The sequence below is a fragment of the Orycteropus afer genome, unplaced genomic scaffold (genome assembly GCF_000298275.1).
Source record: "Orycteropus afer afer isolate SDZICR_OR568_19922 unplaced genomic scaffold, OryAfe1.0 scaffold00088, whole genome shotgun sequence".
Classification (NCBI taxonomy): Eukaryota; Metazoa; Chordata; class Mammalia; order Tubulidentata; family Orycteropodidae; genus Orycteropus; species Orycteropus afer.
The window spans coordinates 6,351,861-6,376,213 of NW_006921675.1; the positions used below are offsets into that span (position 1 = coordinate 6,351,861).

General features: G+C 41.1%; 1 protein-coding gene across 1 annotated transcript in view; it reads left to right on the forward strand.

The window, feature by feature from the left end:
* Positions 1–24,353, forward strand: part of RAD51B (RAD51 paralog B) — an 874,995-nt gene that overhangs the window by 745,899 nt on the left and 104,743 nt on the right. The window contains exon 9 of the mRNA XM_042781147.1: positions 13,128–13,231. Within this exon, the coding sequence (XP_042637081.1) occupies positions 13,128–13,231 (104 nt within the window). The remainder of the gene's footprint in view (positions 1–13,127; positions 13,232–24,353) is intronic.

The window sequence follows — 24,353 nt, forward strand, 5'->3', positions numbered from 1 at the left end:
GCAGCTAGTGGGTTTGAACTGCCAACCTTTTGGTTAGCAGTCAAATGCCTTAGGCACTGTGCCACCAGAGCTCCTTAATATGGTTGTTGTTGTTGTTATATGCCACCAAGTTGGACCCAACTCATAGCGACCCCTCCTTGGGTTTCCGAGGCGGTATCACTGTGGATGTAGATTGCCCAACCTTCCTTCCAAGGAGTAGCTGGTGGGTTTGAACCACCAGCCTTCTGGTTAGCAGTCAAGTGCCCTAGGCACTATGCTACCAGAGCTCCTCCTTAGTATTAGTAAAAAAAAAAAAAAAAAAAAAAACAACCCTAAACTCACTGCCATCAAGTCAATCCTGACTCATAGCAACCCCTTTTGGGTTTCCAAGTCAGTAAATCTTTATAGAAGTAGATTGCTCAGTCTTCCTTCTGCAGAGTGGCTGGTGGTTTGAACCGCCAACCTTCTGGTTAGCAGTCAAATGCCTTAGGCACTACTAAGAGCTCCTTAGTACTAGTACAAATCAAAAAACCAAACACACTGCCATGGAGTCAGATCCAATTCATAGCGACCCCTCCTTGGGTTTCCGAGGTGGTATCACTACGGCAGTAGATTGTCCAGTTTTTGTTCCGAGGAGTGGCTGGGGGGGGTGAACCACCAGCCTTCTGGTTAACAGTCAAATGCCTTAGGCACTACGCCATCAGAGCTCCTTAGTACTAGTACAGTTGCTGTCAAATCCATTCCAATAGATGGCAAATGCTTTTGTGTCAAGTAGAACTGTGCTCCATAGAGTTTTCAGGGTCTGTTTTTTTGGAAGTAGATCTTCAGGCCTTTGTTCCAAGGTGCCTCTGGGTAGACTCAAGCCACCAACCTTTCATTTAGCAGCCAAGTATGTTAATTGTTTGCACCCTCCAGGGACTCCACATACTATTAACGTGTCCCTTTTCTTCCTGGTCAATTGGGTTGTCACCTGGCTTACTCAGTGCCCAGACTAGTGCCTTGAGTATGTACTACCCACCAACTATCATATTACTATAGTTTAAATCTCTCAGCTTCCATGGAAGCAGCAGTCAAGAAATCAGACATTTGGCACTGAGCAAATCTGCTGCAAAAGACCTCTTTAAAGTGTTGAAGAGCAAAGATGTCACTTTGAAGACTAAGGTGCTCCTGACCCAAACCATGGTATTTTCAGGAACTTCATATGCATGTGAAAGCATGTTCATGACAGTGAATAAGGAAGACCAAAGATCAATTCATTTGAATTGTGGTGTTGGCAAATACTATAAATACCATGGACTTCCAGAAGAAAGAGCAAACCTGTCTTGGAAGAAGTACAGCCAGAATGCTCCTTAAAAGCAAGAAGAGCCAGACTTCATCTCATGTACTTTGGTCATGTTGTCAAAAGGGACTAATCCCTGGAAAAGGATATCATGCTTGGTAAAGTAGAGGGTAGGCAAAAAAGGGAAAGACCCTCAATGAGATGCATTGACACAGTGGCTGCAACAATTGGTTCAACTATAGCAAGGGTTGTGAGAATGGTGCAGGACCAGGCAGTGTTGCATTCTGTTGTACAGAGTGTCTCAAGTTGGAACTGACTCGATGGCATCTAACAACATAGTTTTAATCTCCTGGAGGACAAGTGACTTGGAAGGGATGTGCCCATTTTTGCCCTTCCCAGCTCTCTCCAATGGCAATTGACTAACTGAATGTACACATCTGAGGGTGATTTTGTTCCAGCCACCAGGACCATAAACAGTCTGAGATCAGAGTAAGCAGCTGTATTCCTTCTGCGTCAGCCGGCGTCACCTGAAACGAATACCAAATGGTCACAAAAATGACATGGTGACTGTGGATAATCCACAAGATTTAGTAGACTACATCTCTGGCATTCGCCTGCTGCCTCAGATTCTACAATGGGAACAGACATGTAAAGCTCATAGTAAGATAGCCAATTGGTGTGAATTGAGGAATTCACAGTAAGCCCATGCATTGTGGAAGAAGCCTCATTTTATGTAAGCATCTTCCTGGCTTATAGTGAATGAAGGCTAAATTCACGAGGAGAGTACCTCAGATTTTTTTAAGTGGTTGGGTTTATTTTATTTTATTTTATTAGTAAGGGTGTTATATATTTCTCTGTTTAGTGAATTTTTAAATTATTTTTAAAGAGTTTTTTCCCAAGGGTCAGGACACCTACCCACAAGTTGTCATTTCGGATGGGTTTTTGGTTTCGTTTGGTTTTGTTCTGAACAGAGGGTGTGGCTGTTGTTGGCTGCCCTCCAGTGGAACCTGACTGATGGTGGCCCCACGTGGAGCTGCATCATGGAGTTCTCAAGGCTGTGGCCTTTCAGAAGCAGATCGCCAGGCCTGTCTTCTGAAGCACTTCAGAGTGGGTTCAAGACACCAACGTTTGGGCCAGTCATTGAGTGCTTAACTGTTTGTGCCACCAAGAGGGTCCTAATAAAAAACAGCTGGAGGAAAGCTGACTAGAGGATGGGTTCAAAGGGATGGCCTCCTGGGGAATATTGGGATCTGAGCTGAGTGGAGACTGTTGCTTCTTTCTGCCAAGACACTCCAGTTATGTATTTCTCAAGTCTGCTGTTGCTTTGCTGGCTATATTTCAGGACTTTGATGATTGTCACTGCAAACACAATGGGGAAGCCCTATGTAGTATCCCCTGTAGAACTGTTTGCTGGCAAGTGGGATGATTTCTAAACTGACTATTGTAGAATGGTCATTCTTCTCCTTATTCTGGGCACTTCCTACGTGGTGCTTCGTGAAACAGCCCCAGGTTACTGCTGTTACACCCTTTTCATTCTCAAAAGTGTCTTGTTTAGGTGATAACTCATATGAACACTCTCACTCACTCACTCACTCCCATTGTCATAGGACTCTGAAAACTTACGGCATTTTCTCCCCATGCAAAAGCAAATGGAGTTGGTTTGAGGGATTCGGGTTGGTGCATACCAGTCTTGGCCCTAGTGATTAGCTAATGCTGTTTCCACTTTCTACTATGGAAAATTAATCCATCTCTTACTCTTGCATTCCAAGGGATCTGATTGTCCCACTTTTCCCTGTCTTCTACTTTTCTTACCTTCCTTAGTATATGTTTTAGTGAGACTTGTGTGTTGTGTGAGTAACGACTCTGGCTGCATTCACTCCATTCCCCTCTAGACAAGAGATATTCGGAATGAAATTTCTACTTTATCAAAGTGAAGCAACCTTATTCTTTATCAGGCCAAATGCCTTCCTCCATGGGCAGATGGCATTGGATGAGGCAGTTATTGAATGGTTTTATGCCTCATGTTATTTATTTGTACATCTGAAAGAAACCTAATAGCTTTAAACTAGTTTGAGAATCACAGAGCTCAGAAAATTATAAATAACAAAAGATTTTTCTTTTTCTCTCATCTAAAAACAGCACAAATACTGCAGTTACTTACTTAATAGATAGCGTGTGGTCCCTGAGCCATTTGGAGCTGATGGGTTTTTTCCAGTGCTCTATTTATAGAGCTAGGTCAGAAATATCACTTCCGTTGGAACTTGACCTACAGACCATTGTCAATTTTAGAGACCTGCGGAAGTAGAGTGCACACTAAATACAGCTGGTTCACAGGTTCAGTTAGTGAACCACAAGCCCCCAAGGAAATTAATTTTGTTGAGCTGTCTCAGAGTCGCCCAATCTCTTTTATATGATACCCTTGCCATGTGGTCTCCTGGAGCTTGTAGGTCACCTTGAATCCTTTTTCTAGAAAGACCCTATCCTAGGCAGTTTTCCACTCTCTTCAACTTGGGTTACAGAAATTTTGGCCTTATGCATTTAATAACAAAAGTATTGATGATCCACCAACAAAAGTAGGCTACTCTGGGAAATTTAGAAGAAAGCAGATCCAAACATATCACTCACTTCATCTTTCTCTTGGGAGTAACTAAGACTTTCAGTCACTTCCCCAGTTCAATTGGATGACCCAACAACAACAACACACATGCTGAAGCTCAGCAACTTCCATAGGCCTGGTTTGAAACACAAGAAACTGAATTTAAGGGATGATAATCTCCTTGTAATCCTTACTCTCGCACTCAGACTCCCACCTTTAAGCTTTGTTTTTATGAAGTTGTATTTCTGGGATTTGGCCACTGATAAGGTTTTAGTGGGCAGGACAGACTGATAAAATCCCAGGAGTGCAGAGAAATCTATGATCAGGGAAAGGACCACATGTCTGCAATCTTTTCAGGCTTAAGTGGGTGCTGGGTAGGGCACAGTAATTCAAGGACAGCATGTGTAGTAAATCATTCTTGAACTTCCTGGAAAAAGTGGGGTCCAGAATGAGGAACTAATTTGTTATCATCAAAATAACATAGACTCAAAGTTTTTAGAACAGACAACAACTTTTGAGGTCATTTTAAACAACCCTTTCTTGTCACGGATGAGGAGACAGGGCTCAGGAAGGTGAAGTAACTGGTCCACCTGCCTATTACTGAGGCCTGCTCTGATGTTCTTTGTTAGACCTCTCTCCTTCTCCCACCTGGTCTCATTAGAAGCACGCAGCAGCATCAGATATAGAACTCCAGGGCCTGCGTCCCAGCCAGCAGCTGACCATATGCTGTCATGCATTATATAGAACATGCTTTAGGTTAAGAGACAAGGCAGGGAAGAGAAGGGTAGTATCTCTTCTCTTTTCATGGACTTATTTCAGTGCAGATGTCATTTGTAGGTATTTCTACTCAGGTTTTGTTTTTTAATTTCCTCTCTCTAGTCTCAATAAATTATTTTTCTCTGAAGGGAAAGGAGGGACCGAATATCCAGCCCTCCTTGGCTGTGAACTTTTGCTCCTATTCTGGGAGTCATTGCTTTGCTTTAACTTTTTTTCATAACATGGAAAAGTGTATTTTTTTAAAGTTGACCCTTTTGCTACAGGGCAACCACTTTTCTGTTAGATACTGGACATACCGTTTGACTTACAAGAAATACTTAGCCCAAGAGTCATAAATTGAAATGTTTTCTGAAAAGGAGCTTTCTCATTAAAGGCTCATTCTAAATACTGACACGAGTTGGTACCAGAGGCCCATTACTTTTTTGGAAAGCAAGGCTACATAGCAACCTGGGTTATCCTCCTCCAGTCTGATTGCACAAGGGCTGCACCCTGTGTGTATAAAGCAGGGAGAACGCCTCTTGCCTTGTAAGAAATTTGTCTTCATAAGCAACTCCCACTCCAAAGGAGTGTGCAATTGGATCCAAAAGATAGTAGTCATGAAAGATACTCCAGAATCCTAAATCCTGTTGTTTTAACGACTTCGTCACTGAGCTCCACTACCTTGCTTCATCATTAGCAGGATTTAAAAGAAAAGTAGATGAGGATAATTCAACTTCCCTTTGCCCTAGAATTTCATCTTCAGTGTTTGATCATCATTGTTCCTGTTATTTCTGTGTTCCAAGTATCTTCATCTTAGGGTCACCAAGAACCTCCATTTGCCTGGAGGCAGGAATTATTCACATTTTACAGATGGGTAAGCAATCACAGAAAGAACATGTTTTGACTAAAAGACCCTCTGAGAGAGTGGGCAGTGAATATTCCCACAGACTTCTTTAGAGCCACCTGACTTCAGTGGAAAGAAATTAGATTTGTTCTATGCGGTTTACCCAGCTTATACCATTTTATACTTCTATAGGTCAATCCTGTAACAACAAAAAATCTTTGAACAATGAAAACATTTTCAAAGGCCAGTTCATTTATTTAACATTTTATTTATATTAGAATCAACAAAATTCCAGTGCAGTGACGTCATACTTGCTTGGCTGGTCTAAATATCATAGTCATGAAAAAGGAGAGAGAGAAGGAGACAGTGCCCCATTTTTTAGAACGTCTGTTTAAAATGAGCATAGCCAAGATTCACTTAGTATTTCCTGACCAAGTAGGTCATTGGGCAGGAAATCACCTTTTCAGAACAGCCAGTAAGCAGATTCTTCCTACCTTAAAATTTCCCATGAACGATGCTAATAATCATTTATACCAGCTTTCTTGTAAGAGTACTTGAAAGTCAAAATACCTAAGAGACCGCTGAGTTTTCTAGTTGAAAATAAAGCTAAAAACTTATCGTAACTAACAACTTCCCCACTTCCCTTTCTCCAATTTTCTCTCAAGAGACCCTACCACCCATGACAACCATTCATTTGTGTTCCAGTGTTTTCCTATATTTAAGGCCCTAGTAAGTGAAATAACTTTCTAATCCTGACCAGATTTCTAAGACCCCATCTAGGAAGGGTCAGTTCTAGGCCACCTGATTTGTGCAAATCCAACTGCTGGGCCAGTTGAGTGAGGTTAAAGAACTTGCCAAGCGCTTGCCCTGGGTCACTGTGCATCAGAGCAGAGGAAGCCGCGTGTGGAGCCTGAATGACAAAGAGCAGAGGAAGCCGCGTGTGGAGCCTGAATGACAAAGAGAATTCAGAGGAGGATGAGATGCTCACAGCACACTTGCGTCAGTGTCTTCCCAGAGCTGGGCCTTTGTGCTCTTCAGTCCCCCTGCGCTCGTAGGGTAGCAGATGCTTTAACTCCAGGAAGAGCCTGGAGACGTGAGGAGACATAAAGAACCTGGAGAAGGTTCATTGGAGTATTGGTTAAGCGTCAACTAGTTTCAAATCCTGGCTCTGTCATTAACCAACACTCTGGCCTTGGGAGAGTTAACTTAATTTCTCATAGCCTCAGTCTGTCAGTAGAGATGATAATATTGCCTACCTCCTAGCATTGTTGTGAGGATGAAAAAGATGGAACTAAGATATGGAGCTCAAACAAGATGTCAGCGCTCCCTGTAAGAAGGGCTTATGTAATGTGTGGTATATTGTGCTTTAATAATATTGCCTTTATTATCATTAACTTTCAAGGCCTTTCTGTTATTGCTCTTGTGATGGTTTAACATTTGGAAGCATTCCTGCAAATGTATCTCCTCCAGCTTGCTCATTCAGAGTTTGCATTGGAAACTTTTCCTTGGTTATTTGTGCTCATGCCCCCTCGTTAGGATCCATGTATACCTGTCCAGAAAACAGACAAGTAGTTATATGGCACTATTCTCATGTTTAGGGACATGGAAAATCCTCGGAAGGAAGGTTGGGCAATCTACTTCCATAGTGATACTGCCTTGGAAACCCAGGGAGGGATCACTATGAGTCGGGTTCCACTCGATGGCAAATAACAACAACAACAGTTCTTTAAAAATAGTCTCTACTGGCCAAATGTGGCTCTAACTTTTGAAAACACCTTCTGTCTTCCTTTAGACCTGGAAGCTCCTACAGTTTTATCATCCCCCCCCCCAAAAAAAAAAAAAAATATATATATATATATATATTTTGAGTGCTTAACTAATTAGCAAAGAGCTCTGATGGCATAGTGCCTAAGGCATTTGACTGCTAACCAGAAGGCTGGCCGTTCAAACCCACCAGCCAATCTGCGAGAGGAAGACTGGGCGATCTACTTCCGTGAAGATTTAACTCTTCGGAAACACAAAGGGAGTCGCTATGAGTCAGGATTGATTCGATGGCAGTGGGTTTGGTTTTTTCAGTTTAACTAATTAGCAGCTCCTAATTATGCACCTGTGACTTTTCTTTGGCAAACTTTGAAGGTCAGCCACACTTCATCTCATCACTTAGCAGGCATCTAAATTACTAGCTTCTAGAGTCTGCTTGGAAAATGTAAACTTTTTAATCTTAACTTAAGCAAGATATAATTAAAAATACAAATCCATATATAGCATGGTTCAAAGTTTAGTAGAAATAATTTATTAACTATTCTTATAATCAATATTTATTAAGTATCCACTGTGTCTTAGACCTTGTATTAAGTGTTTCAGGTGTGCTAGCATAAGATAGATATGAATTCTGCCCTCTGATAATATATATTAGGGGTGATAAGAAAAGCACACAAATCATAACACGGGCTAGAACATGACAGTAATGCGAGAGAGTGAAAAACAGTATTATGGAAGTTCAGAGGAGGAAAATATTATTTCTGAGCGAATCAAGGAAGCCATCGTGTAGGAGGTAGCATTGTAGTCTTTGGCCATGAAGATATAGAGATATCCTGGATAATGGAGGGTACATGGATGTGATGGTTATGTCTGTATGTCAACTTGGCTAGGCCTGGTTGAGTGGCTGGGCAGCTGGATGTAGTATTCCGCATGATGACACTGGTAATCAACTCCATGGTGGAATCTACTAGGAGCAGCTGAATAGCTGCCTTTGGATATGTGGTCTGCTTCCTGTATATAAGGAGAAGCTTTGAGAATGGTCTCTAGCTTATGGCACACTTGGACCCTGCGTGTAGCCATGTCATTGCTCAGCAGCCTGCTGTGCTTATTCTCTGCCGACCTTGGGACTTACAATGGACTTAAGTTAATGGCCTGCTGTATGGTTTGGTAACATCAGGACTGTGCCTTTTTACTTGTCAACCTTGGTCTTCTCATCCTCAGCAGCCAGCAGCTGTCTGAGTGAAGAAAAGCCTCTAGCTCCAGTGGGCTGGGAGCAGGAAGCAGAGCTGGACCCCAAGGTTGAGGGGCTTTCACCCAGCCCCTAGAGCCTGGCACTTTGAACTTGGACTTAAAGCCTCCAAATTGTAAGAATAAACTCCTGTTTGTTAAGGCCATCCCATTTGTAGTATATTTCTTGTCAGAGCGGCACTAGGTAACCAGAACAATGAGGAATAAGTGATTAAATTGGAGCAAAGGTTAGATGAAATGGAGTAGATGTGATAAGGCAGGAAAGGCAGATTGCACAGGCTGGAAGAGCCTTGAATGCCAGTCTTAAAAATTTGAAACTCTTTGAGGCACTTAGGTGCCATTCAAAGTTCTTGAGCTGGTTGTCTATGAGTGTCAGGTTAGCACATTTAAGTATGTGCTTGGGAAGCTGACCAGCAGAATAGAGGGTGGATTTTAGTAAGTAGGAACTTATGTTGTTGGTGTTATGTGCCGCTGAGTCGGACCCAACTCATAGCGACCCCTCCTTGGGTTTCCGAGGCGGTATCACTATGGAAGTAGATTGCCCAACCTTCCTTCTGAGGAGTGGCTGGTGAATTTGAACCAACAGCCTTCTGATTAACAGTCAAATGCCTTAGGCACTACACTACCAGAGCAGCATGGAAACCCATTAGAAAGCTATAACTGGTATCCCTAGGTGAAAATTAACCAGGGTCAGAGTAGGAGGAATCAAGGCTGAGGAATAGATATAGATGAAATTTTAAAGTTAATCCATAAAACTTTACAATCTATTGGAAGTGAAGGAGCATGGGAGAAGCAGAAATAAAAAAAAAATGGAACTGAGGCTTCAAACCAGATTAGCTGGGAGGTCAAAGAAAGGAACAAAGAAGGAGGAATACGTTCATATGGAAAGATAAGAGCTTGATTAGAAGATACTGAATTTATGGTGCTAAAATTCACATCAGGCTTGCGGTTCTTATGGGTCTAAATGGGGAGGACAGGTGCTGAGACAAGCCTGAGGCTGAGACCATGGCTTAGACTCATCCCAGTGGGGGACCTCATCAACAGTGACACCACGTTACATGAAGCAGACATTACAGGCTTGGTGGGCAGTTAGTCAGATCTAGTCCACAAACATATTTATTTGTTTGTTTCCATTTTGAAATTAAATTAACATTGTAATATCAGATTGTACTTAAAATAGTGATTTCTGAATCCTCTTTTAAAAACCAAATGATCTGGCTAACTGTGGTGCCACATGGCAGCAACAGCTGGAGTTGTACAAGGCCGCCCCCCTTGAGATTGCCAGTGAGTTCTCGAATGCACCACCATCTCACTACTCCCCATCATCTCCTAACACTTAAAATGAAAAGCCATTTGCAAAATCTATAGAGACAGAAAGTAAATTAGTGATTGAAACTGGTATGGGGGGATGGGGAACTTCTGGGGAGGGAAGTTGAGGGCTGAGGACTAAGGCGTGCGGGGCTTCTTTTTAGGGTGATGGAAATGTTCTGAAATTGATTGTAATGAGGAGTGAACAACTCTATGAATATACTAACTGCCATTAAACTGTATACTTTACATTTTAAATGGGTGAATTTTATGGTATGTGAATTATCTCAATAAAGCTGGTTTTTAAAAATGAAAAACAGAAAAAGGTCAGTGCTGTTGCCCCTGTGATGTTGGTTTTCTTGTAGCAGAAAATACTCTTTGTAAATGTGTGTCTATCAAAAAGGAGGGAATGAAAGGTAGACTGAGAGAATTTGGTATTTTAAGAAATATGGAAAAGAATACATCTCTGTGATAATTAGGAATTTCTCATGTTAACATATGTTACCTTCTTAGCCACTGAAGACATTTGAGTATACACACACACACACAAATCTGGTCATTGCCAACTCCCCGACACCCACCCACAGGTAAGAGAAGAGAGGGAGAACAAAAGCAGAGAAAGGAAGAAGTGTTTAGCATTATAAAAGGAGAAGTAGAAGCCAGTATCCTGTATGTCAAGGGAGGGAGAAGCTTTATCAAATGCTGACAAGAGGCCAAGGAGGAGGACAGACATAGTCAGGAGGTCACGGGAGACCATCAAGTGAGAGAGCTTGAGGAAATAAGACCAAAGAGAGATGCAGAGGCCGATGATGAAGTATCTAAAATGTATTGTTCACAAGTTAGTATTTTATTCTCAGGCATAGAGGGATGTTGCAGAATTTTGAATGGGGAGGGGTGACATGATCATATCAGCACAGTCTAGGTTATTTGTTTTTACATTAATTTATGTAAGTTTTTAATTGTGTACATGACAACTGCAAAAAGGGTATGACGGTGGCAGCATCCGACCTCCTCTTACTTCACAAGGAGTAGGGAAAATCACCCGCAGCGACAGCTCAAGTCTGATTCCTATGAGGCAGATATCAAACATGCTACCGCTCTCCAGCCTTTTTACCAACTCTGACACCAACAGTCCCTCCCACGTCATTCTCTGCTTCTCTACTGGGTTCTATAATTTGTTGCAATAGCTACACAGAATTCACAGACAATACCCACAATTATAGGGTTTATTAAGAAAGTAACAGGTTACATTTCAAGATCAGAAACAGCTCAGGATACAGTTCTTCAATCAAGACAGCTAGCTTCTTCGCAGCTATGCTACAGGCACGCTTCCCTGGCGTTGGCCTCTGCCCTGCTCATCCCAGTGTTACAAAGATCTTTTCATTTTGCCAGTAGGTGCCCAGAGAGGCACCACTCCACTGGCAAGGCTTCTGTCCAAAGGCACTCAGCTTTCTTGCTCCGTGGGCCGGGAAGCCCAGGACTCTGTCTTATGGTGATCTCTTGACTCTGCTGCCTCTGCTGCCACTGTCTCTCTCTCATCATCTCAGCACAGGGATCTCAGGTCCAAGCGCTCACTCCACTGCTAGTTCTTCTTCCTTGATGCCAGTGAGATCTCCTTTTCTGCCTCTGGGCTGGCTCATTTTAAGCCTAGCAAGATGGCAAAACTGACCAATCCCCACATTAGGGTTCCATACACCTTATTTGCATGGTCCCACCCACACAAGGATGCCATGTATCTAATTTACATTATTAACAAGCTATCTAATCTCCTTGGTGGGCCACAATTACCATACATTTATATAACCCCACCCAGTTATCTGGTGGGAGTCACAAAAACCATGGCTAGAAGAGCCACATTAATTCAGTGTACCACAGTGACCCAAAGTCACCCCAAATTTAATTCTTTCCTGTGCTGAATTCCCCTTCTATCTGAAATCCTCTGGCTGTTAAGGCCTCAGTTGTCAATTTCCACCTAATTCATCCCCCACACCTGCTTAAACCAGGAATAATATATGATATGGTTGGTGTTATCTAACCCAGGGTTTCTCAAGCTCAACACTGATAAATTGAGCCAAATAATTCTTTGTTGTAGGAAATTGCCCGTGTATTATAGGATGTTTAGCAGCATCCCTGGCCTTTATCCCCTAAATGTCCATTTAGGCATGGCCAACAAAATTCCCTCCAGCTGAGATCTATTTGAATCACATTCATTGTTAATTCAAAAACTTAAGGCCATGCAGGATTGTAGCCCAGCCTGGAAAAGAAGACCAATTTGTACTATACACAAAGGGGTGAAATGAGATGATGAAGTGAGTAAGCAATAAATGAAAAACTTAAGAGCTCATTTGTTTTCACCTAATCCAGACTTCAACCTCTCTGTACCTTAGTCCTCTCATTGAAAAGAGATGGTATCTTGAGGGTACACAGCAGATTAAATCCCCAGCTATGTCCCCCACCCCCAACCCCCAAGTCTAGGATTCCTCCTATGGCCTGAGGTGAAGTTTAGAGGGGACGTGTGTGTGGTGGTTATGATAATGGAGATAATGGGGAAGTTCGGGGTGTGTGTGTGTGTGTGTGTGTGTGTGTGCTGGTTATGATAATGGGGATTGGCTTCTAAGTGGTGGGACTTGTAGACCTGCTTCTAAGGAGGAAAAAGACAGGGAGAGGGTAAAAATGGTTTTCTCCTGGTAAAACAAAGAGAAATCAGTGAAGCTCTGGAAATGAGATAGTAGTTGAACTGCAACTTTGAGTAGTCTAGGATCCCAGATAAAGTTCACTTCAGATCTTCCCCTTTATAGAAAAGTCTTAGAAGGTAAAGGAATGTTTCTCTTGGAATAGGGATATCTAAAACAGATTAGATGTGAAATGGTTAGATCTTCCAGATTCATCTTCTGGGAGCAGGGCAAAGAAATTTTATATGCATATGCCACCATTTCTATAATGATAAGGAAAATTGAGTTAAAACTCTTATCAAGCTAAAGAAGTCTTACAACTCTATTAAACTAAGACTGTTTCATAACTGTCTTTTATTCTGTGGAGTAGCATTAAGTCTTTGTGCCATGGATATGAATGGCTTGATTTATTATTAGCAATGGCTCCAAGCTGCCTTGCAATACAACATTCTGTTGATATATAACTGTTACCTTTTAGCCCAGTGGTGGACACATTCACTGAGGCTGAGGGAAACTCATGATACTTCTGATTTTCATTTTCCTATTCTTTAACCTCTCTCCATCTTCTCTAACTCACCAATTTTGGGTAAAGAACCAAGCCCCCAAGTGAATGTGTAACGACTGGACTTCCGCCTCTGTGAAATACCATCACAAGAACCATGGTTTTGCCTGGTTTCATTTCAGGTGCTTCTGGATCCAGCTGTGTGACGGCTGCATTAGGAAACACATGGAGTCACAGTGTGAACACCAGGCTGATTCTCCAGTACCTTGATTCAGAGAGAAGACAGGTGAGGGGTTTGACTAACAATCTGAGGGTTCGTCTTCTGCAAGCATTGGCCATATTGTCTGTTCCTGGGTCAGCACTGGCAGAAGTGGTACCTAAAGAAACCACCATCCCAGACTATCCCAATGGCCATTATAATAAAATGGGAAGAAAGTCACATATGGGAGAAAATACAAGAACAGATCCCTGAGAGTTAGCATTCCCTCTGATATTTGCAATAACTTGAAAGTAAATAAGGTCCACACCTTTAGGGATCTTTTGGGCTTTGTTGAGGATGAGATAATTTGTGTATGAAGTAAGTGGTGATGGTTGTTCTTCTTGATGTTGATATGCTTTGAAAATCTTAGACCAGCTAAATCCTGTATCTGCAAACTGGATACGTTTGCATTAACTCTTAAGCCAGTAGCTTAAGGTACTAAATAATGCCAGGAGACCTCCAAAAGGATGATGACTTTTCTCATAGTTCCCTAATTATAGTTACTATCCAGGCCGCAAGGGAAAATTCTCCTGTTCCACTTCCAAAAAGGTTACTTTCTAGCCCTTTCTTAATCTTCCCTCCCTACTCAAAGAAAGGGAGGCCACAGTCTTACTCCTTAGGTAAAATGTTTCATAATCAGGAAACTTACTTTTCCCCATGTCTAACCTGAACTCTATCCTGCTTTGTGGACTACATTCATTCTATCCCCCTCCTGCAAGTAGAAGGGGAAGAAGAGAGGATTATTATTCTGATTTGTTGGATAGGGCAGAATTCAAAACTAAGATTTGCTCATTTTGCTAAATATATAACAAATCAAGTTATTAATCAGAGAGGCATGAAATATTGTGCTGGTGGTCCTGGGTGGAGGAGGTAACTGGGTGGGGGAGTTGTTGCTCTTTACTGGCATTAGGTAAATTGGCTGTTTTCCAAGGAGCCAGGAATCATCAACACCAAACATGAACCTTTGCCTGTTCCAGAGGTAACTTTGCAAGAGCCCTTGATTACAGACCAGAGGATTCTTTTTGGTTTGCTTAGGACTGTGTAAATAACATTCCAGCTTGGTGATTGAGTCAGCCATGTTCTGAGAAGATGGAGCTGCTTGTTTTCATTTAGAGAAACATTCTTGAATTTTCAGGCCTTGGCGTGCTCATTACCTCCGTGATACCTCTCCCCTGATGATTCAAGTGTCCTGGACTCTGAATCCTTCTCTTTTTGGTGGAACTCATCCAAAAATATTCCTGGAGACCCTAATGACCTTGGGTCTGTACCCTAGGTAATTAATAGTGTTAAAGAAATCCTGTTTGCAGCCGTCAGGAATATTATTATGGATTGTCAAGCACTACTAACTAAACTCTTTTTTAGGGAAGCACAATTCTTTGTGGATCAGTGTTGATTCATTTTTTTTTCATGGATTCTTAAGCATAGTTCTTGAAAATCTGTGGTTCATCTCTGCTTTAGATTTTAGATGGCATTCTTATCTTAACATAGTGATTTTGTGATTATGTACAGTCTATTATGTATGGTATCATGGATTCAAGAATCCTGTTGTTGTTGTTGTTATGTGCCGTCGAGTCAGCCCTGACTCATAGCGACCCCTCATTGGGTTTCCGAGGCAGTATCACTACGGAAGTAGGATTGCCCAACCTTCCTTCCGAGGAGTGGCTGGTGGGTTTGAACCGCCAGCCTTCTGGTTAGCAGTCAAGTGCCTTAGCCACTATGCTACCAGAGCTCCTGAGAATTCTAGTTTAACTAATTCTAGTTAGAATTCACTAGTAAATCAAGAATTCAAAGCTACATTTTTCTGTTAATTAATCAGCTATTTCCATTTGATTTATTTTCAACAGAAAGTTGATGATAGGAGAAATACTATAATTTTGTGTCTTCTTTGCTAACTGGAAGGTTTTGGTAGCTCTTAGCTTGGAAGGAAGGTTGGGCAATCCTACTTCCGTAGTGATACTGCCTCGGAAACCCAAGGAGGGGTCGCTGTGAGTCGGGACCAACTCGACGGCACATAACAACAACAACAACAAAGCTCTTGGCTCATAAGGTCAAATGCAGGCCACTGGTCATGAGTTTGGATGGATGAGTGACAGTCTATCAACTCACATCCTATTAGATGGGTCAGCAGTGTTATCTTAATTTACAGAGGACATTTTGCTACTATCATTACTAATCAATCAGGTGCAGCATTAAATGCCTTGAATCATGTTTTCAAACAATAATTAGAAATTAAAATAAAATTTGACCAGTGTTAAAATGGCCAACCCAGGCAAAGTAACTTACATTTAACCTATAGGAATGTGCATGTGTGAGTGGCTAGTTGTTAACTTTGTGGTTTAATAAGTAGGTGCAAGTTTGCTATAGAAAATGTGTCTGTCTGATGGGCTTATCTTGCCTTAGCAGAGGGTATGCTTAATGATTAATTGTTCCTTTCCTATAGTCTTACTTTGTGGCAAAGTATAGAAGGTCATATGAAGATAAATCTCTTCTGGGATATGGGCACCAAGCAATGCTTTAAAGCTAGCCTTTAAGGTAACTGTACCAAATTGTACTTTGTAACACTAAGTAGGAGAACATCCCTAGGTCATTTTAGGGTAGGTGGACCTTGAGAACACCAGCAACTTGGAATAGATACCAGGAATAGCCAGTTTCCTTTTTAAAATATGAAACAGAGACCACTACACCGAGAGATGAAGGTTATGGAATGAGGATTATGTTTTATCCTGTTCCTATGACATTGAGCTCTCCACCGGGCTCTTGAACATGGGGCTTAGTTCGACATCATAGGGCTGGAAGGGGGTCAGGTCAAGCTGAGCGGATCTGTGAGCTGATTAGCCCAGGAGCTGAACTGTACACAGTTCGGGTGGGGCAAGAGCCCTCACTGGCTGATTATTTTCTTTACACCTTGGAAACTTTGTGAAATTATATAACCAAGAACGAAATCTCATCAGGGCACAAGCCAAATTAATTCTCTTGTTTATTCTGCATCAGTGTTTACAAAAATCCTCTTAAGGAGCTGGGAAACATTTTCTTTTGGACTAATTTAGCTTTTTTTCCATTTGACTTTTCTTCTATTTACTCTTTTCCTACTCTGCTTCTGTCCTGCCCCACTGTTTTTTGCAACATACTTATCCTCACCAAAGACATGTCCTTGGAGTAGAATTAAAATAGTCTCAATTCGTTGTTTGTTTAATCATCAGAAATATGTTTTGGCTCATGTCATGTCATGGGGATACAAAGAAATAGAAGAGAGTTCTTCCCTCAAGGCTCTTCTGGTCTAATATGGGAGAGATACATATACTCGTGAATAATCAAAGTGTAATGTAGGCATTAAACAACAAATATGAGGTACTGCCACATGGCAGCTTTTGATTTACTATCTAAAAAGTGGTTAAAGCAGTAACTTCTCTGAATCCAGAGGTAGATAAAATAATCAGAGAAACATTAAGTCTTTAAAGGTGGAATTGAATATCACCTTAAATCAGATTCTCTAAACAGAGTGCACTTTACCCAGGAGCATTTACAGTATACCAATGCCAGGACCCTGCCCCAAAGCCACCACTGCCATCGAATTAATTCTGAATCATAGCGATCCTATAGGCCAGAGTAGAACTACCCCCATAGGGTTTCTGAGGCTGTAAATCTTTATGGAAGTAGAGTGCCTCATCTTTCTCCTGCAGAGCAGCTGGCATATTTGAACTGCCAACCTCCCCAGACTTATCAGAATCTCTGCAGGTGTGGCCAGACATCAGTGTTTATTATATTTTATTTGTAAAGCTTCCCAAATGTGCAGCCAAGGTCAGAACCTCTGTCTTAAATAGTGCATAAAATGAGATTAGTCAGAAAGGAAAGGGAGGATGTTCGGGTTGGAAGGTGAGCAGCAAAAGAAGAAACACAGGAGGGCATGTCACATGTTCAGAAGACACAGGTTGAGTTTTGCTTTTTAACAAGAGCAGAGGTGTGTGCCCTCATTCATTTAAAAATATTTGTATAATCACTTGTTCTCTGCTTTTGTTGTCGTCGTGTGCCATTGAGTCCATTCGGACTCCTAGTCACCCTATAGGACAGAGGAGAACTGCCCCATAGGGTTTCCTGACCTGTAATCTTTATGGAAGGAGATCACTAGGTCTTTCTCCTGAGAGCCACTGGTGGGTTAGAACTGCTGATCTTTCAGTTAGCAGTCAAGTACTTAACCATTGACCCACTGGGGCTCCTTTTATTCTCTACTGATTACTGAGTAAGGTGTTGTTGTTGTTGTTGTTGTTGTTATGTGCCGTCGAGTCGGACCTGACTCATAGTGACCCCTCCTTGGGTTTCCAAGGCTGTATCACTACAGAAGTAGATTGCCTCATCTTCCTTCCGAGGAGTGGCTGGTGGGTTTGAACTGCCAGCCTTCTGGTTAGCAGTCAAATGTGTAAGGTGTTAGAGATTCAAAAGATGAATAGGAGATAGTTGATACCCTGTACATGTTCACAATCTACTTGGGAAAATAGATGAGCATGTAAATAACACATGCTGTAAGTGTCATGAGTGAAGTAAGTGTAGAGTGGACCACAAGGTGGTCATAACTGCTTCCATCTCTAAGAGAAGCTCACAGAGGATGTCATGTTTGAACTCAACCTTGAAGGATCAATAGCAGTCTTGGGCAGAGAAGAGCAGAGGGAAGCCATTCTATCTTTAGAGAAAATTATGTGTAAAGGCACCCAGTATTCAAATTGAATTGTGTGTTGAAGAGAATAGCTCAGAGTAGATGGGGTGTAATGTAGCAGAAGAGGAGACTGGAGAAATGGGCTGAGATAGATTGTGAAGGACCTTAGATGTGGAGATAAGAAGACTGGCTGCCACCCCATGATCAGGGAAGTAAATCATGTGCTCTGAAATCTGACCAACTTGCATTTGAATCTCAGCTAAATGATTTGCACATTATTAAAAATCTTTCTGCCTCAATTTCCTCGTCAGTAAAATGAAACTAATAATAACTACTTTATATGGTTTTTGTAAGGGTAAATGAAATAATAAAGTGTCAAGTACAGTGCCTGGTACAATTGCAGAAAGTGCTCAATAAATAGTACCTGTTTCTGCTGCCAAAATCATAAGATAATTGCAATGCCTTGGAGATCATAACATCTATCTCATGTAGATGTGAGGGTTAATGAAACCAAGCCTACAGGGCAGCCAGTACAATGCCTGGCTCATAGTAGGTGCTATTATTAATACTAATAAGTGCTCAAGGAGATTATTAAGCCAGGAGGCAGTATGATGGGATGGTAATGCCAGAAGAACTGTAGATGATAATTCTGGATAGCCAGAGGCAACTCGTGCTCGCCTTGGTAGGGCAGGCGCACATCCCCAAGACTGCTGACTTTCCACTCAGGAGCAGAGGGAGGGCCTGTCAGCAAAGGAACGTTCTGTGCAGAGTAATGAGGCAGAAGCCTTCATTTGGGAAGATCTCACAGTAGCCAGGCACATTGTAATGAACTGGAAAAGATGAAGTAAAGGTGGTTATACCTTAAAAAATGATGAAAAATACTTGGTAAATCATTCATACTGTTTCTCATCAAATCCTCACAGTGTCTGTCCTTTCCACATAGGAAAATATATAAATTTTTAACTGCCCAAGAAGGGGTAATGGAGTAAGTTAATCCTGACCAAGCCTCACATCCCCTTTATGAAATAAATACCGCTGTTTTTATTGTTGCTGTTATTAGGTACTGTCTAGTCAATTCTCAAAATGACCCTGTGTTCAACAAAATAAAACACTGCCTAGTTTTCTGTGTCATCCTCACCATCATTGCTATGTTTGAGCCCGTTGTTGCAGCCACTGTGCCATTCCATTTTGTTGAGGGTCTTACTCTTTTTCACTGACCCTCTTCCAAGCATCATGTTCTTCTCCACAGACTGGTCCATCCTGATAACATATCCAAAGTACATGAGACGAAGTCTTGCCATCCTTGGTTCTAAGGAGCATTCTGGCTGTACTTCCTCTAAGATACATTTGTTCCTTCTTCTGTCAGTCCATGGTATATTCAGTGCTCTTCATAAACACCATAATTCAAATGTACCAATTCTTCTTTGGTCTTTCTTATTCATGGTCCCGCTTTCACATGCATATGAGGCAATTAAAAATATCATGGTGTGCTGGTTAAGTCTGTGTGTCAACTTGGCTGGGCCTGGTTGAATGGCTGGGCAGCTGGATGTAGTTATTCCCCATGGTGAGACTGGTAATTAACGCCATGGTGGAACCTATTGGAGCAGCTGAATAGCTGCTTTGGGTATGTGGTCTGCTTCCCCTATATAAGCAGCAGCTTTGGGTATGGTCTCCAGCTTATGGCACGCTTGGATCCTGCAGGTAGCCATGTCATTGTTCAGCAGCCTGCCATGCTCTGCTAACCCTGGGACTTAAAATGGACTTAAATTAAAGACCTGCCATGTGGTTTGGTAACATCGGGACTGTGCCTTTTTACTTGTCAACCTTGGACTTGTCAGCCTCAGCAGTCAGTAGCTGTCTGAGTGAAGAAATGCCTCTAGTTCCAGTGGACCAGGAGCAGGAGGCAGAGCTGGATCCCAAGGTTGAGGGGCTTTCACCCAGCCCCTGGAGCCTGGCACTTTGAACTTGGACTTCTAGCCTCCAAACTGTAAGAGAATAAACTCCTATTTGTTAAGGCCATCCCATTTGTAGTATATTCTTGTCAGAGCAGCACAAGGTAACCAGAACACATGGCTTGGGTCAGGTTCACCTTTGTCCTCAAGGTGACATCTTTGCTTTTTAATATTTTAAAGGCATTTTTTGGAAGCAGATTTTCCCAATACAATACATCATTTATTTCTTGGCTGCTGCTTCCATGGGTGTTGATTGTGGTCCAAATAAAATGAAATCCTTGACAACTTCAATATTTTCTTCATTTATCATGATGTTGCTTACTAATCCAGTTGTGAGGATTTTTGTTTTCTTTATGTTGAGGTATAATCCATACTGAAGGCTATAGTCTTTGATCTTCATCAGTGAGTACTTCAAGTCCTCTTCAGTTTCAACAAGCAAGCTTGTGTCATCTGCATATCTCAGGTTGTTAATGAGTCTTCCTCCAATCCTGATGCCATGTTTTTCTTCATACAATTCAGTCTCTTGGATTATTTGCTCAGCATACAGATAAAATAAGTATGGTGAAAGGGTACAGCCCTGACACATACCTTTCTTGATTTTAAACCACACAATATCCCCTTGTTCTGATGAACGACTGCCTCTTGGTCTTTGTCCAGGTTCCATGTTAGCACAATTAAGTGTCCTAGAATTCCCATTCTTCCCAATTTTATCATGATTTGTTATGGTCCATAGTTCAGCATCTTTGGATAGTCAATAAAATACAGGTAAAAAATCTTTCTGGTATATTTACTTTCAGCCAAGATCCATCTGACATCATTAATGGTATCCCTTGTTCCACGTCCTCTTCTGAATCTAGTTTGAATTTCTGGCATTTCCTTGTCAATGTACTGCTTAGCTCCTTTAGAATTTTCTTGCAAAATTTTACTTTTGTGTGATATTAATGATATTGTATGATAATTCCCACATTCCATTGGATCAAATATCTTTGGAATGGGCACAAATCTGCATCTCTTCCAGTTGGTTGGCCAAGTAACTGTCTTCCAAATTTCTTAGCATCGATAAGTAAGCGCTTCCAGTATTACATCCATTTGTTGAAACATCTCAGTAAGTATTCTTTCAGTTCCTGGTGGCTTGTTTTTCACCAATGCCTTTAGTGTAGCTTGGACTTCTACTGTCAATACCATCAGTTCTTGATCATATGTTACCTATGTTACCTCTTGAAATGGTTGAACGTTGACCAATTCTTTTTGGTATAGTGACTGTATATTCCTTCCATCTTCTTCTGATGCTTCCTGTGTTATTTGGTATTTTGCCCATAAAATCCTTCAATATTACAACTCGAGGCTTGAATTTTTTTCTTCAGTTCTTTCAGCTTGAGAAATGCCAAACATGGTTTTCCCTTTGGGTTTTCTAACTCCAGATCTTTGCACGTTTCATTCTAATACTTTACTTTGTCTTCTCAAGCTGCCCTTCAAAATCTTCAGTTCTGCCCTTTTATTCCTTCATTTCTTCATTTCACCTTACCTATTCTACATTCAGTAGCCAGTTTCATAGTCTCTTCTAACATTCCTTTTTGGTCTTTTCTTTCTCTCCTTTTAATGACTTTTTGCTTTCTTCACATGTGATGTCCTTGATGTCATCCCACAACTTGTCTGGTCTTCAGTCCTTAGTGTTCAATGCATCAAATCTATTCTTGAGATGTCTCTAAATTTTGATGGGACATACTTAAGTGAATCCTTGGCTCTTATGGACTTTAAAAAATTTTCTTCAGCTTCAACTTGAACTTGCATGTGAGCAACTGATAGTCTGTCTGCAGGTGGCCTTTGGCCTTGTTCTGACTGATGATAGTGAGCTTTTCCATTGTCTCTTTCCACAGATGTAATCGATTTGAGTCCTATATATTCCATCCAGTGAGGACCATGTATAGAGTCACCATTTATGTTGTTGAAAAAAGATATTTACAATGATTAAGTCATTGGCCTTGAAAAATTTTATCATGCAGTCTCCTATATCATTTCTATCACCAAGGTGATATTTTCTGACTACTGATCCTTCTTTCTTTCCAAATTTCACATTCCAATCACTAGACATTATCAGTGCATTTTGATTGCATATTTGATCAATTTCAGAGTATAGAAGTCAATAAAATTTTCAATTTCTTAATCATTGGCATTCATGGTTAGTAATTTTGAAGAGTAGTTGTATTAACTGGTCTTTCTTGTGGTTGTGTGGATAGTATCCTATCACTGACAGCAATACTTCAGGATAGATCTTGAAATGTTCTTTTTGATGATGAATGCAATACTATTCCTCTTCAATTTGTCATTCCTGGAATAGTAGACCATATGATTGTCTGATTGAAAATGGCCAATACCAGTTCATTTCAGCTCACTAATGCCTAGGATATCAATCTTTGAGCATACCATTTCATTGTTGATTACTTCTAGTTTTTCTTGATTCATACTTCATACCATCCACATTCCAGTTATTAATGGATGTTTACAACTGCTTATTCTCATTTTGAGTAAGGCCACATCAACAAAGGAAGATCCTAAAACCTTTATGCCATCGACATCATTAAGGTCAATTCTACTTTGAGGAGGCAGCTTTTCCCCAGGCATATTTTGAATGCCTTCTAGCCTGAGGGGCTCGTCTTCCAGCACCATACCAGACAAAGTTCCACTCCTTTCCATAAGGTTTTCACTGGCCATTTTTTTTCAGAAGTAGATCACCACATTCTTCTTCACAGTCTCAGTCTAGAACCTTCACTGAAACCTTTCCACCATGGATGACCCTGCTGGTATTTGAAATACCAGTAACATAGCTTCCAGCTTCACAGCAACAATTAAGCCACCACCATATGACAAACGGAAAGAAGAGTGGTAGGAAATAAATATTATGACTTCTTTTTCAACAAATTGGAAAGAAGTTATTTTTTTTTTTCATATAAGATATTTATTTATAATGGACTTTATAATAATATTTTCATCTCTACTGAAAAGGCACCCTGAGGTGACAAAGCATTTGCAGAAGGAGACAAAGTACCTGGCAAAGTGTTGACAGGACCAATAATAAATAGTCAAACTCCTGGTCCTCATTTAAATCCTTAGGCTTTTCTCAAAATCCCAGATTGTTGTGCATCTTGGAAGTGTTTTGGTTTCCTTTCTGGTGATAATAATTCTCTCTTTGCCCATTTTGAATTTTAAAACATTCAAGCACCACTATAAAAAGCCCTGGTGGCACAGTGGTTAAGTGCTCAGCTGCTAACTGAAAGGTCAGCAGTTGAAATCCATCAGTGATTCCATCGGAGAAAAGATCTGGTGATCTGCTCCTGTAAAGATTACAGCCCAAAAAACCCTGTGGGGCAGTTCTACTCTGTCCTGTAAGGTCACTATGAGTTTGAATTGACTTGATAGCTCACAACAAAAAAACAGCAAGCACCACCACTGAAAAAATATCCTGACACCCTATCATTACCCCGGATGTCCAAATGTAATCATTCCACATTCCCTTTGGCCCACAGTTGTACCTAGCACTTATCACTATGTTTATACTCATAAACTCTCTTTTATGAGCCCCTGAGGGCTGTGACTGAATCTTACCTGTGTACTCTCAGAGGCTAGGATAGTGCTTGGCATTTACACATTCAAAAATTGAATTTGAAAGAGAGAAACTTTGAGACCAGTCCTACTGTCTACTTAGAATCACTCTTCCCCATAGGAATTTACTTTTGCAGTTTGATAATTCTTTAAGAAGACTGATAATTTTCTTCTTAACAGTTAACATCAAACCTTGACAATTACAAGCACATACTTACACAGCAATACTATAATAATACTGACTATAGGAACACAGTTTTTTGCAGAGTCAGCCTGCTGGGAGCTATGGGAGAGTGGAAGCAAGACTTCCCTTGAAATCCTAATTGGAATTCCTTTGTGTAAGCACGGCAAAGTCTAAACACAGACCCAAAAAGAGTGAGGCAGGGATTCTGCAGCTGCTCCCAGAGAACAGGCAGCAGTGGGGACTCTGGCTGAGGGGTAGGGTAAGAGGTCTTTTTGCTATCTTCCGTAACTCTTAAGCTCTCTTCCTTGTGGTTGGAAAGGCTTAGTGGAAGACTGACTAATAATAATAATGTGATAATTTTTTTTTCTCTCTGATAAGCTAAAGGGTAGATTTGGGGCAGACTGTCAGCCTAATACAAGGCCATTGGATATGACGATTTTTTCCTAATGTAAATTACAGTTTTATGTCTCCATACTCTACTTCCAGATTCCTCCAAAGAGGTATTTAAGCTTAGTTGCCATGATTCAAAAATGAATCTCTTTCCCTTTGTACAACGATTCCCAGTCATTGTGTTTGTTCTCTTGTTTGCTACCCCAGCTTGTTTGCTGTTTTCAGGCAAGAAGTGTTTTTTGTGGCTGGATCCAGCCAGAGAAGTTTGGCTGTACTGCAGGAGTGGGAGAAGTTTCTTTTTAAGTATAAATATCTGCAGAAATAGCAAAAGGAACACAGAATCCTAGCCAAGTACATTGCATTGGGTATAAATGT